Source organism: Gossypium raimondii, chromosome 11, assembly GCF_025698545.1.
Source record: "Gossypium raimondii isolate GPD5lz chromosome 11, ASM2569854v1, whole genome shotgun sequence".
Lineage (NCBI taxonomy): Eukaryota > Viridiplantae > Streptophyta > Magnoliopsida > Malvales > Malvaceae > Gossypium > Gossypium raimondii.
The window spans coordinates 4,229,988-4,247,211 of record NC_068575.1 but is presented as its reverse complement, the minus strand read 5'-3'; the positions used below and the strand labels follow the sequence as shown (position 1 = coordinate 4,247,211).

At 30.6% G+C, this 17,224-nt stretch overlaps 1 protein-coding gene and 1 pseudogene across 1 annotated transcript; both read left to right on the top strand.

Moving 5' to 3' along the window:
- The first annotated feature begins 4,690 nt into the window (after positions 1-4,690).
- On the top strand, positions 4,691-5,836 carry LOC128034704 (receptor-like protein 9DC3). The gene has a single exon (XM_052623519.1). The coding sequence runs from the start codon at positions 4,691-4,693 to the stop codon at positions 5,834-5,836; it is 1,146 nt and encodes a 381-aa protein (XP_052479479.1).
- A 2,734-nt stretch (positions 5,837-8,570) lies between these two features.
- Positions 8,571-11,886, top strand: LOC105800869 (cytochrome b561, DM13 and DOMON domain-containing protein At5g54830-like; annotated as a pseudogene).
- The last annotated feature ends 5,338 nt before the right edge of the window (positions 11,887-17,224 follow it).

Below are 17,224 nucleotides of genomic sequence, written 5' to 3'. Positions count from 1 at the left end.
ATTCAATACATATTTTTTACAAATTATAGATGGTATAAAACTTATTTTATACATTTTCTTTTAATGAGAATATTTGATGCATTGTTGGTACATAAGTTCTATGCACTATCGATGAATAATAGCATAACACATTATCACATTCTATTTGAGTAATTTAATTAGAATGTGTACAAGTTTAGGTTCAATTTAAAATATGAGTAATAGTTTGAGATGTTTGGTGGAATTAATCCTAATTGCTTCTACCATCTAGGGTAACTATAGAATTAGTCACCCAACTATGAATATTTTTAATTTAGTCACTTACATTTATATTATTTCTATTTTGGTCACTCACACTTTAGATTGTTTCTATTTTGATCACTCTCCTTTAAATAGTTAACGATTAAGTGATGATGTTGCCTTTTCCAACTGCATAATAACACGGTTATTTCTTAATACTTACACATTCTATTAATTTAATTCTTATTCTAAATAATTCAATAGATTTCACCCTCCATATTTAAAAATTCTATTAACTTTATTTTCAAACACATATAATTAAATATAAAAAATGATTATATTTAAACACATATAACTAAATGCTGATAAACTTATATGTGAGTGTTATTTTGATAAACCCAAAATGTAACACCCCTTACCCGTATCCAACACCGAAATAGGGTACGAGGCATTACCAGAACACATACACTTGTAAATGTATTTAACCGAGTTATAAAATTTCATCTAAATTAAAACTTTTAAAATTATTAACATGTTTTTATAACTCTTCACAATATATCCTCAAAATATTATAATCATAATAAATAGGACCTACGAGACCCGATACATACTCATGCAATTCAATGCTTCATTTCCATTTCATTCAATTCACAATTTCTCATGCTCACAATTTAAATCATATCACTAGCAATTTCCATTTAATTCACGTACAATTCAATGTTATTAAGTTCAATACTAATACGTATTTAACATTTAACTCAACGTATATCGATTATATCATTCATTAACACATTTATGAAATTCTCAATTTTCCAATAAAAATATCACTCTAGCTTAAATAGCAACATCAATTCAACTCATCATCCCCTTTTTCGTCATTTTACCCTTCAAGTATGAACTTATTAATTCATTACCTTTCCACACCCGTTCCTATGCATATTACACAAAACATAAACGTATCAATACAATGCATAAATATAAGTTTAACGTGGCATAATTGAGCCACAACTTGACCAAAGCCTAAGCATGTACACCACATTTCATATTCATTTTAACTCATTATTAATCCCATTGAACATTCGGAATATACACGAATAAGTAGAGAATTAGCACATAAGTGTCACACTAATATGTAGCCGAAGCTACCACTGATATGTAGACGTAGATACCACTAAAATGTAGCCGAAGCTACCACTGATATGTAGCTGTAGCTACCATTGAAATGTAGCCGAAGTTACCACTAATCAATAACACTGAAAATGTCCACGGGCCTGCTCATACAAGCTGTCAGGTATCTGCAACACATGCTAGATCACCCAGCAACCGGGACTCACTGTAACACTATAACACTAGTCTCTAGTGACATGTCACTTGTATCCACTTCTATTCCTAAGTTCAACCAGGAATTTGCACTTAACACTTTATTTTAAGCACTTTATCACTTGAATAATTCATGAACAATTTTCCTTCCACATTCAATATTAATTCACATACCAAATATAATTCACAATTTATAAAAATATATTGCTATTATTTACACGTAACTTACCGACATGTGTTAATTCATAAACCATTCATGACATTACTTCATGCAAAATCATATACCCAATATACCATACACACATACTATGAAACTTATTTTCCCACATGAACTTAAACCATGACCAATAATGCACAAATATAAGCATCATTTCTATTTCATCATTTATCAATTATAATCGAGCATATGACCAATTATACATGAATCGTTCCTATATTTTTCCAGTTTTCCTCCTCCTCCTCTCCATTCCACATCCTTAATGTGTATAACACATTTAAACAACATTATCCATTCTTTCACTATTTTCCTGTATGTAAATTCAAGCTGTCTGTCTGAGTCAAAGTCACTAATTTATTTATATCTCGAGCTACAGAGCTCCAAATTAAGATCCTTTCATTTTACCTGAAACTAGACTCATATATATTCTTACCATAAAATTTTCATTATTTTTTTCTTATCCAATAAGTACATTTTATTCTTTAAATTTTCTCCTATTTCAATGCTCGACGCTTCGACCCTCTTCACTAAAAATTAATTATCTCATTGTATAGAATTTGGATAATGTTCCTGTTTGTTTATTTTGAAACTATACTCATTCAAGATTCTAAAATATAAAGTTTAGCTCCTAATTATTTTTGTAAAATTTTAATGATTTTCCAAATTCAAAGAGGGAATTTCGAAATCATTCTGGCCCTATCTCACTAAAATTAAAATATCTCATAATATAAAACTCTTTTGCTTGCTCTGTCTCTTTTATGTGAAAATAGACTCATTTAGCTTTAATTTAATATATTATTCAGCCTCTAATTCAATTTACACGATTTTTGGTGATTTTCAATATCACACAACTATTTCTATCTAAACTATTTTGTTGCTAAATATACTCTTTCATAATTTCACTTTTTTCACCGATCAAAGTCAATTTCTCGTCTTTCTTAATTTATAATAACACATTTACCTTATTTAACACTCAAATTATTCAATTTAGTCCAAAAATCACACTTTGGAAAAATTACATCTTTTCCCCTAAAGTTTCACAAAATTATGATTTTACCCTTAGGCTTGTAAAATAATTTTATTCAATTTCTTTGCATTTTAGGCCTAGCTGAACCATTTTCATAACTATAGCATTCCACAATTTTCACTTATTCACACACTTACACACATTTTACAATCTTTTTACAAACTAGTCCTTTTATGCATTTTCACCGAAAATACACAAATAAATGGGTCAAAATCTACCATTAACCATCAAAATACACAAATTTATAACATGGGTCAAAATCTAGACCTTCATCATATCTCAAATAAATGGTAGAAATAAATAAATCATGTTACAAGGATTTCAAAAACGTGAAAAGCATTAAAAATGGGGCTAGAACGGACTTACAATCGAGCTTGGAAGCTTGAAAAACCATATCCATGGTTTCTCCATGAAAATTTCGGCCCCTAGCTTGAAGATGGACAAAAATTGGCTTTTAATTTTGTTTTTAATTCATTTTAATTAAAAAAATGACTAAAACGCCATTAATGAAAAACTTTGGAAACATGCCTAACCATGTCCATTTTTGTCCACCAACTTAACCAATAGTCTAATTACCAAATAAGGATCTCTAATTTAAAATTTCATAACAATTGGACACTTCTAACATGTAGAACTCAATTTTTTCACTTTTTACAATTTAGTCCTTTTTACTAAATCGAGTGCTCAAACGTCAAAATTTTCGAACGAAATTTTCACGATATTATTCTGTGAAATTGTAGACCATAAAGACATAATAAGAATAAATTTTTCCTCGTCAGATTTGTGGTCCCAAAACCACTGTTCCGACTAAGCCCAAAATCGGGTTGTTACACAAAAACTCAAAACCCCCATTACTTAGTAACTTTGTGGTTTTTATAGGATTTTCAACAAAGGAACCCAATTTTTCCCATCACCTAGCAAATAATTATCAAATAAAATAAAATAAAAGGACAACGAAAAAGCTTCTTGTAAGCCATTTTTAAATCATCATCTTTTACATTCTTATTAACACCAATTTTGAGGCTACAATCTCAATTAACTCCCAATCTTATAAAAATTATAAACATAAAATGTACATTTGAAGTACCGATTCTGAGATATTGCTACTACTTAGATTCCGACTCTAAAGAAAATGTCAATTTTCTATTAATTATGTTATCTTTAAATTTCATAAAATATCGTTTTAAATTTCAATTGTGAGGAAAAAATTATAACTAATAATTAAAACTTTACATATAATGATAAAAATTTAAACACTATATCAATTAATTTGTTTTTTATTTGACCTCTAACTTAGAGTTTCATAAAAGATAATTAAAATTATTTGTAGTTATAATAAATACTACACCAATAAATATTAGATGCGTTGGTAAAACATATTATTCTCTTAAGGGAGAACAAGATTCAAGTCTTAGAGATGATATTCTTGACAATAACAACCGTGAACCCCAATAATAAATTATAAAATATACATAAAAGTACAAAAATAATAATAAACACTAAAAATGAAATATAAGTAAGATATTAAATGGTTATCTCTTTTATAATAAACTATTAAGTATAGTTTGATTTTTTTCCTTCTATTTTTATACATTTATGCAATCCCTTTTACTTTTAAGTAAGGAAATAAAATTTCTCTCTAGAAGATAGTAGTAGTTTCCTTCAATAGATTACAACTTAAAAGTTGTTGTGATGCATTATTTGTATTGAGTGTACACATCATCACAAATATAGTTATTTTATAATTTATATTCCAAAGAATCTTCAAACTCCTAATTCTATCTCATTTTCAATTTTATCTCTAAGGTCGAATTCCAACACCACCACCTTTATTGCAATTGTATGGAGTTTCAACTAATAACTTAATTGGAGAAATCCCTTCTTCAATATGCAATTTGACTTCCCTTATGAGTATTTCTTTAGATGGGAAAATTTTGGAGGGAACAATTCCAAAGTGCATCGGAAACTTGAGTTCTTCTCTCACAGCAGTTGATCTAAGGAATAATAATTTTCATGGTCAAATACCAGAAAATTTTGCTAAAGGTTGCATGTTGAGAAGTTTACGCATCAACAACAATGAATTAGAAGGGTCACTACCACGATCTTTGGGTAATTGCAAAGCTTTAAATCTTCTCAATGTTGGAAACAACAATTTGAATGACACTTTCCCAAGTTGGTTAGGAAATTTGGATCAGCTGCAAGTTCTTATCTTGAGATCGAATAGACTTTACGGCCAAATAGAGAGCTTTGATACTACAGTTTCTTTAACTAAATTGCGAATCATTGATCTTTCTCACAATAATTTTAGTGGCTACTTACCTACCCTTTTTTTTGAGCATATGCATGCCATTAGAGATGAGTATGGAAAGAAAGTTGAACCAAATTACATGAGAGAAGTAAAGATCACGAAAGATGCAATTGGTTCATTTTGGGTGGATTATGCTTCTGGTTTATCTGTTACAGCAAAAGGGCTGGAAATACAGTTTGAATCACTATTATCCATTTGGACGGTTATTGACCTTTCTAGTAACCAATTCAGGGGAGAAATTCCAAAAATACTTGGTGAGCTTCATTTACTTATTGTCCTAAATCTCTCCCATAACTGTTTAATAGGTCCTATCCCATCATCTTTAGGTAATTTGTCAGAGCTTGAATCATTAGATCTCTCATCAAATAAGCTGGAAGGAAGAATTCCAACAGAGTTAAAAAATCTTGGATTCTTAGAGGTGTTAAACCTTTCTCAAAATAATCTGAAGGGACCCGTTCCTCAAGGCAAACAATTTGATACTTTCACTAACGATTCCTACATGGGAAATTTGGATTTATGTGGTTTGCCATTATCAAAAAACTGTGGTACTGATGAGGAAACTCCAGCCAAATTTGATAGAGATGATGATGGTGATGAATTGAATTGGAAATTTTCAATATTGATGGGGTATGGATGTGGGTTGGTGCTGGGAATGAGCATGGCATACATTGTATTCACGACAGGAAAACCATGGTGGTTGATTAGGATCGTGGAGCGAGCCCGACAAAGATTTGCAAAAAGGTAGAGAAGCCAACACTTGGGCGAGTTCAACAAGTTGCAAACAGAACAGAAAACTTCATTGCTTGGTGGTATGCAGGTTCTGTAGCTGTTTAATAAACATTTTGTGTGGGTGCCTGATTGTATGTTTTGTAGTTTGTATTATGTTTTCTTAGGTCCTCTCTCATGGCAATGTTCCCTGATGTGTTTATGATAGGTGCACTGGTTTGTAAAGATTGTCTTTATGGGAACCTAACTTTTTAATAAAATTGAAATAAGGAATAGATGGTTAATTTATTCCAAAGAGTGTGTGAAGAATCAAGGGAGGTAAAATAATGCAAAATTATATGTTCAATACTTTAGAATTGAATATGGATCATGGTTTTAATTGCACAGTACATGCATGCATTCTTTGTTTTTAACCTCAATCAGATTTGTGAGATGTATATTTTGTGAGGTTGATTAATGTAATTCTCTTTTGTGAAATTATAGATATGTACTTTTATATTTTTTATTGGATAATTTTTTTTACAACTTATAGATGGTATAAAACTTATTTTATACATTTTCTTTTAATGAGAATATTTGATGCATTGTTGGTGCATAAGTTCTATGCATTATCGATGAATAATAGCATAACATGTTATCATATTCTATTTGAGTAATTTAATTAGAATGTGTACAAGTTTAGGGTTCAATTTAAAATATGAGTAATAGTTTGAGATGTTTGGTGGAATTAATCCTAATTGCTTCTACCGTCTAGGGTAAACTATAGGATTAGTCACCCGGCTATGAATTTTTTAATTTAGTCACTTATATTTTATATTATTTCTATTTTGTTTACTCACACTTTAGATTGTTTCTATTTTGATCACTCTCCATTAAATAGGTAACGGAAGCGATGATGTTGCCTTTTCCAACTGGCATAATAACACATTTATTTCTTAATACTTACATATTCTATCAATTTGATTCTTATTCTAAATAATTCAATAAATTTCACCCTCCATATTTACAAATTCTATCAACTTTATTCTCAAACACATATAATTAAATATAAAAAATGATCATATTTAAACACATATAACTAAATACTGATAAATTTATATGTGTGTGTGATTTTGATAAACCCAAAAACTCAAAACCCCCAGAACTTAGTAAATTTTTGGTTTTTATAGCATTTCCAACAAAGGAACCCAATTTTTCCCATCATCTAGCAAATAATTAACAAAAAGAAAAAAGGACAACGAAAAAGCTTCTTGTAAGCCATTTTTAAATCATCATCTTTTACATTCTTATTAACTTGAAAAATCGTGTAATAATTTGCACCCATCTCTAAACATAAAATTTATTGTAAAATTTATCTTTATCTAATTTGTTTGCAATTTATTTAGAAAAATGTGTAAATTTTCTAGGTTTTCGATTTTCCAACTTGAATTTTAGATTTTTGTAATATTTTAAAATTTTTATTTACATATATTTTTATAATTTATAATTTCCTTTATATTTTAAAATATATATTTATATAGTTTCTTTTAAATTTTTATTATATTTTTATAAAAAAAATAGATTATGGCATCCTAAGAGTGTCATGTGTCCTATATTTAATATTGTAACAAAGCCCTTGACAGAATGAAAAATTAGGTACCAACTTGGGACAAAAAAATCATAAGTACCAACATGGGAAAAGGTGTCAAGTTTGAGGAGCTAAATGCATATTTGAACCTTATAATTATAATTAAATATAAGCACATATAATATTATTTAGATAATTATATATAAATAATTATATTTTGTACGTTTTCATAATATATACTTTATATTTAATTCTATGTGTTCGAGGATCAAATTGATAAAATTTGTAAGCATTGAAGACTAAATGTATTATTTATACTAATTAAAAAGGTCACATCATAACTTTCGTTAATGATTTAATGAAGAGTGAGTAAAATAAAATGCTCTAAAACGTAAGTGACCAAAATAGAAATGATCTAAAACGATGGTGATTAAATTGAAATTTTCATAGTTAGGTGAGCAAAACAGAAACACACTAATAGTAGGGTGACTAACTCTATAGTTTACCCTATTATATTTTATTATTAGGGTAAACTATACCACAAGTCACCCAACTATCTTCCCTTTTCTTTTTAGTTACCTAATTATCAATTTTTTAATTTGATCACTTAACTATTTCTTTAAATCTCTATGGAAGGTAATGTAGTAGTTAAAAAATGAGTATAATTATAAATCTAGCTCTCAAATTTTACATCTTATATTAATTTAGTCAAAATTTTAAAATAATTAATTCTCAAATTTTACTAATAATCTCAATTTGATCCTCAAAATTTACTTTTTCTTCTACTTCACCACGTGCCATTACCATCATTACCTCCACCTCCACCTTTCTCCCAAAAAAAACATACCTTTCCTCTTTCTATTTCAACCTAATTTATTGTAAAATAGAAGCACATATATTTAAATTGCTTAGGCTTCATCTAACTTAACACAAAATAAATTATAATGCCTTAAATTTGAACATGATTGAAAAAAAAAAATTTAGAAAGGTGGAGGAGAAGCCGGAACTAGAGGCAACGATGGTAGTGGTAGCAGAGGAAGTGGAAAGAAAAGGTAAATTTTGATGATCAAATTGAGATAATTTGTAAATTTTGAAGATTAATTTTTTTTAAAATAATGACTAAATTGATACAAAATGTAAAAATTAAGAATTAAATTTACTATTATATTAATTTTTAATTATCATGTCCTCTCATTATGGAAATTGGCAAAAAAAATTCTCCATTAGTTGGACTACTAAATTAAAAAATTTGAACTAAATTAAAATTAAAAAACTGATAGTAGAGATTCTAGTTTCCTCTTTTCAGAAAAGCAGGAAAAAAAGTAAAATTATAAACCAATATCGAGACAAGTCGACAACTCGCTCCGGCTGCACCGAGTCACCACTCACCACCCAGCAGCTCATTGGCTCCTTCCTTCTCTTTAAAACGTTCATTTTCCATCATCACCGAATTCAAATTCTCGAATCACCCGCGACCGGATTCGAATGTACAATTCCAAAATTTTCCTTCTAATCCCACTCTTCCTAATCAATTCCATCGCCTCTTCCAAAGCGGATTCGGGTCAGAAATGCTCTAACATCAGCTCCCTAGTCGGGTTTGAATCAAACTTCACAATGGTCCGACACCAACTCCGTGGCCATCTCAAAATCCTCAATGGCTACTCTTTCCAGGTCACCGGATTCGACATGTTATCCGGCTCATCCGACGTCATTTTCTGGGGCGCCGTCTCCTTCAACTTCTCTGACCTCACCAGCGGGTTCCCCATCTCCGGTCAACGCCTCAATCAAACAGCTTACAAAAAATGCACCGTCTTCAGTCCAATTGCTCCCCGACATAACCTGGGACCAGATCAACATTCTTTCAATATGGGACATCGCCAGCACCTCGGACTTCGGCCATGTCACCCTCCCTCGAAATGGGTCGGATTCGGTTTCGGGCTCGATGCATACAGTGTTTGATAACTGCAAGAACTTATCGGATAATTATAGGGTCCGGTGGAACTTGAATGTGGAGGAAAATTAGATCGAGATCGGGTTAGAAGCGGCGACACCGACGACCTATTACATGGCATTTGGGTGGGCAAATCCGAATAGGACGAAGGAGTTGATGTTACGGTGGCAAGTTTTACTGAAGAAGGTAGGCCTTTTGTTGATGATTTTTACATTACGGCTTATAGTGAATGTAAGTTGAGTTCTAAAGATCGTACAGCTATAGGTGTTTGCCCTGATGTAGTTTATGAGAATTCGAAAAATGGCATGATGGTGAATAATACTAGGTTAGTTTATGGACATAGGAGAGATGGGGTTTCTTTAATTATGTTTAGGAAACCATTGAATTCGACAGATAAGAAGTAGTATAAACTACAAAAATAGTCACTTTTGTTTGTTTCAGATTACATTTTAGTCACTTATGTTTGAAATGTTACGTTTTAGTCACTTACGTTATCGTTTTGTTACGAAGTGGTCCCTTTACCATTGAACTCCATTACCTCCCTAATGGTAGTCCTACGTGGCAGTTCAAATGGGTTTTAAATGCCAACTTGGATGTCCAGTTGCTGGAATGAAAATAGGTTTTTAATTAAATAAATTCAATTTGGATTGCCAAGTAAGACATCTAAGTTGGCATTTAAAACCCATCTGGATTGCCATGTAGGACCGCCATTAGGGAGGTAACAGAGCTTAACGATAGAGTGATCACTTCGTAACAAAATGATAACGTAAGTGACTAAAATATAACATTTCAAACATAAGTGATTAAAATGTAATCTAAGACAAACAAAAGTGACTAATTTTGCAGTTTACCCTAAGAAGTATGATTTGCCTGTGTATCCTAATGAGGATATGAGGGTTATTTGGGCATTAGGGTTGATGAAACCACCGAAAGAAAATCGGTCTCATTTTTTGCCCCAATTTCATGGGGATCCAGAGAAGGTTGCATAAGGACATTTGGTGCTTAATGTTTCAGAGAAGGTAGATGATTGTTTTGGCCATTGGATGCTGATGATAATGAGGATCAATAGTTGATTATTGCTGATACAGAAGTCCCCCTTGTTGCTACAACAGGGGAGGTGTTGCATTATCCAAGTCCGCCAAGTCCGTCTAAGGTTTTGTGTATTAATAATAAGTAAGCACCGGTGTTGAGATTGGAAAGAGGGGTTCCAGTTAAGTTTTTGGCGCAGGCAGGGCATGCTGTTGCATTGTATATTACTTCAGATTCTCTAGGTGGGAATGCTACATTAAGGAATGCAACTGAGACTATTTATTCTGGAGGGCCAGAAGCGGAAGGAGTTGTAGCAAATCCTCATGAATTGATTTGGGTTCCCGATAGGAATACCCCCGATCAAGTGTATTATCAGTCCTTGTACCAGGAGAAGATGGGATGGAAAGTTCAAGTTTTTGATGGTGCCCTGTCTGATATGTATAACACTAGTGTGCTTTTAGATGATCAAGTTACTTTCTTTTGGACGTCATCAGAAGATTCAATAACTATTGCTGCCCGTGGTGTGAATAAGAGTGGCTATCTTGCAATAGGTTTCGGTAATGGGATGGTGAATAGCTATGCATATGTGGGCTGGATTGGCGATAGTGGAAAAGGGCATTTAAATACATATTGGATTGATGGAAAGCATCCCTTGAACATTCATCCAACAAATGAGAATCTGACACATGTCAGGTGCAGGTCAGAAGATGGCATCATTACTTTGGAATTCACACGTCCATTAAAACCATCATGCAATCAAAATGATAAGCCACAGTGCAAGAACATTGTTGATCCTACAACTCCTCTTAAAGTCATATGGGCAATGGGTTCAAAGTGGACTGATGAACATCTCAGTGAGAAAACATGCATACTGTCACGAGTCAAAGGCCTGTGCAAGTGCTGCTTATCCGTGGTTCTTCCAACGCTGAGCAAGGTTTACAACCTGTCAAAGCTGTACATGGGTTTATGCTGTTCCTCTCCTGGGGTATTTTGATTCCTGGTGGAATATTGGCTGCTAGATACCTAAAACATGTAAAGGGTGATGGATGGTACCAAATTCATATTTACCTACAATATTCAGGATTAGCAATTATCCTACTTGGTGTTCTTTTTGAAGTTGCCGAACTTCGGGGTTTCTATGTCAGCTCATTACATGTTAAGCTTGGTATTGCTGCCATAGTTTTTGCCTCTGTGCAACCAATGAATGCATATCTCAGACCGGACAAAACCTGCTAATGGGGAGGACGCTTCCACAAAGAGATTAATTTGGGAGTATTTCCATGTAATTATCGGCAGAGGTGCCATTGCCGTAGGAATTGCAGCACTTTTCACTGGAATGAAGCATTTAGGAGAAAAATATAGAGTAGAAAACGTCCACGATCTTAGCTGGGTATTAATAATATGGTTCTTGATTGCTGCATTGACTTGCAAGAGCGACTCAATGGAAAGATTCAATTTGAATACAAGTTCACAAGTTCATATATAATTTTTATTAAAATTGAAAGGAAAGTTGATCCTCCAACTAGCTAGATTTTTGTACAACAATAAGGATGCAACCAAATACCCACATCGAAAGCACTCCCTTTCACCAAATCAAATCATCTTAAAAAAAACGATAATTCCAAAGCACCATAAGCCCCGTCATCGTTAAATCATACTAATTCCATAAGACCCACAGCGGCTACATTTCTTTTATTTTCTGTTTCAACACTTACCATTTTACCTTACTGCTGGGACCCCTTCCTTACCATAGACTCATGCATTCAAAGTAAAATAATTGTACATCAGCCTATTCTTGAAGATTTGAAAAAGACTAAATATGGAAGGGAGAGAGATGGATCCATCCTTTTGCTACTTGAAATTTACTCTTCATCCCACTGAATAATTCCAATATAAAATTATATACTTAAGTTTTATAAATTCTAGTTTTCTAATTGATTAACCCATTCTATGCTTTCCAATTAATCAACCCTTCTAACAAGTTATTATTTTATATGTTCAATTGAATCCATCATAGGTAAAATTTGCTGGTGTGGATTTGGTTAATATATCCAAAGAATTTAATCTACTACTAAACTATTTGTCTAAATTCATCTTGAACGCTATTTTCTAAACAAATATTAAAAGAGAAAATATTTGGTAATAGTGAAAATATTATTATTGGATGAGACTCATAACTGGAAATTAATTTATTGTTGTGGATATATATATTTTAGTAAATCAGACTGATATTGTTGTGGATATATTAAATAAACATTACTTTATCCAGAAAACAAGCATAGCATTTGTTGTTAATAAATTTTATCACAAAGAAAAAAAATAAGTAATGGTGTAGACATGCAGTCTTGCATTTTTCTGGCTTTCATTCCTTACCATGTATTGTGGTTGGAGCCCAATATTACTCGTATTACTTGTCAAAGGCTTAACATCACTGGAACAACAAATCAGATCAACACAAGACAAAACACATCCAAACAAACAATATACCAAAATGAGAAGATGACAAAGATAGAAAGAGAGAGGGCCAAAGCTTCCTTCTTGGTATGCATTACTACAAATTACACAGACTTTGACTTACACAATTTTCATCCCCATCCCCGCTAAGAATTTTCATCCCCATCTCCATCACGTGACCCATTACGGGTACAAAACTCAAATTCATCCTCTCCTTACCACCCACATGGGTCTCAAACCCACCTAATCCCGCTATATACTTGCCTTATGACCCACTTCATATAATATATTTATAAGGATCAGTTAAATAAATATAAACCAACTTTTTGTTACAAAAGTATAAAATATTTATCCTCCAGACTCCCACCACATATGTGACATTATTCTAACTGTCACTATTTAAAAAAAAAAAGGTAAGTCGTTACGACCTTTAATTGGTAAATAAGATATAATTTCAAGTTTAAAATTCAAAAAATAAAGTCATTACATAATATCAAAATACAAACAATATCTCAAATACATCATAAATATCTTCAAATGCAACACAAGAGCAAAAATTAAATACTATTAAAATAATTATTAAATTAATTTTTTATAAATATTTATTTTTTAAATATGTTTATTATATTATGCGCGATGGGATGGGGTAGGTACAAGGTCATACCCACGCCTACCCCACCACTCACAACGGGTTTAATTTTTGTCCCCATCCCACTGTCAATTGAGCACGAAGTAGGGCGGGACCCGCAAAATTTGCCCCACTGACATCCCTAAGTGATTCTACTTAAATTTTGATCTTTCTAATTTAAAATCAATTCCTAATAAATCGAAAGATTCAATTTAAATATAACATCATAAATTTTCTTCTTTAACTAATTTCAAAAAAAACATTATTATAACAAGTTAGGTGAAATCGAAGGAATTTATTGCTTGATAAACTCGAAAGGAAGAGACATGAATTATATTAGAGTAATTATTTTATGGAATTATAGACATCACCATAGCCATATATTATTATTTAATTGGATAAAACTATTTAATTACAATTTTGAAATTAAAAGTGAAGATTTCTCAAAATTAGATGGATGTTATGCAAACGAGATCAATGAAGATTATAATTTAAGGTTGCCAATGTGACCGTAAAATCTATTACATCTCAAGACTACAGATTTCCTAATCTATTAGATGGATGCTATGCTACTTACCTATCAGATTTTCTACACAAAGATTAACTTTGTAATTTCCGATATTTATAAGAATAAAAGGCCTTTGATTGGATATAAAAATTATTCCATAAACTGTGCTCTTATAAAGTAAAATTGTTAGGATATCTTTAATATGTAGGTTTAAAATTTTAAACCAAAATTGATTTACGGTTCTAATTTTATAATTTTTATTTTTATTTTCATAGTAAGGGTGAATGAACAAAAATTTTATTATTACTTATACTAAAAGGCGAGAATATATGAAAATATTTCATATTTCGATTATTATGTAATTTAGAATACACCAACAAAATTTCCAAAGGAAATTTATGATATTTTTAAAAACTTATGGATATAGTGTACGAAATGGCTAAAATTGCTGCAAACTTTTGACTCGCAATAGAAGAAACATGTAATGACCCAAAATTCACAAGCATCGGAAAAAGTACATTATCGGGCCTCCGTCTTAGTAAACTGAGTCATAAAAAAATTATAATATTTGAAGTCATTATGAGTTTAGTTGAGTGTTTAATTAGGTATTAATTGGATGAATTTAGTTTAATTAAGGAAATTAGGAAAAAGACTAAATTGAACTAGGGAAAAACTTGAATTATAGATTAATAGAAAATAAAAAGGATTAAAATGGCAATTAAGCCATTAACAGGCAATGGGACGGCATAAGTGATAAAAATCTTAGATTTTTATGTTTTATATTATATTATATTATATTATATTATATAAACTAAATAGATGACAAATGTATGGTAAGCAATAAAGACAAGTGTAATAGTAGTAATTATATAGGTACACTTGTAATAAAAATAAATATATGCTTAACTAATAAGTAAAAGATTTTTTAATATATTATTAGTTAAAATAAAAGAAATAAAGTAAAGTAAGTAAAATAAAAGATAAAGAAACAAAAGAAGAACGGAATAGAAACAGAGAAAGAGACGAAAATAGGGAAGAAAAGGAAAGAAAAGAAAAGGGAAATTGAGATTTTAAAGCTTTAAGTTTAATTGGTAAGCTAAATTTAGCCATTTTCTCTTCATTTTGATGTTTTAGAAGCTTTAAAACAAAGTTTTGTTGAAATTAAGTGGAGGTTATGAAAGTTCATAGGTTTATGAACATGATTCATTTTGAACAAGTTGTTAAATTAGGGTTTAGTTGATAGAATTTCTAGTTAGAATAGATAAAAGATTGATTTGTAAACTAAGTTATAAGTTTTATATAGTTGGGATTAAGTTATAAAAAGCCTTAAATTAGGGTTTAATTATGAATATTGAATAGTAGAGTTAAATATGGCAAGAAATTAAGTAGAAAAGAAATATGAATTAAGTTAGAAAAATAAATAAGCTTAGTTAGAATTAAATTGGGAATAAGTAGGAATTGAATAAAATTTAATAATTATTTTTTTAATGCTGAAATTAATAGTGAAAATAATTATTATTTTCGTAGCTAACAAGGAAAACGAGGCATCGGCATCCAAAGGAAAAGAAAAGATCGTTGAGGAGTAAACGCGTATTCCGGGTTTGTATTACTATAACTTAATCTATTTAATAAATGCTATATTGAAATTTTATTCATGAGACATTTGAAATTAAGTAAGAATATGTGTGAATATTGAATTATATATTAATCAAAATAATAGATGTTTTGAATTGTTTGAGTATTTAAAATTGTTGTGGAAATGAATTTGAAATTGGAAAGTAAAATAATACCCTATTAACTTATTGGACTAGATTGGATACAAATGGCATGCCATAGGATTTGTGATGTGATGAGGAGATTTGTAGTTCGGCCGAGAAAATGATTCTGTTATTATATGCTTCGATTTATCCGAAGAGGTATTTAATGACTTATTGGTGTGTTTGGGAGGATATGATATACTGGTGTGTTAGGGAGGATTTATATTATTCCAGGTGTGTTTAGGTTGGATATTCTGGTGTGTTTGGGTAGAATCCGCGTATCTGTCAGAGTCCGAGGCTTGTTAATAGGGTAAATAATTGAAATGAAAATTTGAAAATGAAATTGGTTGATTTGACACTATAGAAAAATACGAGAAAGAATGTATGAGTTAAATTATGAATTGAATTAGTATGTATATATATATATATAAATTTAAGATTTATGAAATGATACATGAATATGTATATTTAGTTTAAATTGATTTATAAAGATTATGGTCAATATTTGAAATTTTATTATTATTAAATAGTTTAATTTATAGTAATACCACTGAGTATGAAATACTCGTCAGACTGTTGTTTCCTTCTTGAGTTGTAGAAGTCAAATCTTGAACCAAACATCCAAAAACCAGACCCGACTTCAGCAAATTTTGGTGATGTATATTTTCTTTTAGTAATGTGGCATGTACATAGGATGTGTATAAATGTTATTATGTTTTGAATATAAATAGTTAAAATGTTAGTATTATAAGTCTAAGAATTTTAATGAAAGAAGTTTATCCATTTCAATTTAATTAGTACATTGATAAATTTAAATTGATATTAAGTTGATTGAGTTTGATTAGAAGGTATTTAGAATAGAAAATGAGAATGTGAAATGAATTGGGTTGGTTATATTTTGAAATTTTGCAGGGGGTTTATGTAAAAATAAGCAGAAATGCTGCCGAATTTTTTATAAAAAAAATTCAATTAGTGAAATTTATATGAATGCTTGTATAATTTTAATATGTTGGTTATTTATGATATGTTTATTTGTAAATTGTTTGATATATCCGGTAATACCTCGTAACCCTGTTTCGGTGATGGTTTGGGGTTAGGGGGTGTTACAAAACATGCTTACTTAGTTACATTCAAAAATACTTAAAAACTTTGCTTTATATAATATATATGAAATAAACAAAGTTTTGAACCGAAATGATAGAGGTATTAGATCAATTTAAAATTTTAAATGAAAGGCAACTATAATTATATTGTTAATTAAATTTAATGGTTAGATTGTTAAATTCAGGATTGCCAAAGTAATTATTTGAGAATGGTCCACACAAAGCTTAATTTGATATATCTGAATATTACAAAGTTTCTATTACTTGTTGGCATTCTTTTCAATTCATGTTTCCAACATAGGCCCATCGAAGCAACTGCGACTTAGCCGTGCAGAACAAGTAAGAGATGAGAACCAAAGGCATGTCTTCAAAACTAGAAATTTAGATTTTATAGAAAAAGGTCTTTTCGT

Coding starts and splice junctions, on each gene's coding strand:
- LOC128034704 (XM_052623519.1), top strand. CDS start 4,691: ATGAGTATTTCTTTAGATGGGAAAATTTTGGAGGGAACAATTCCAAAG.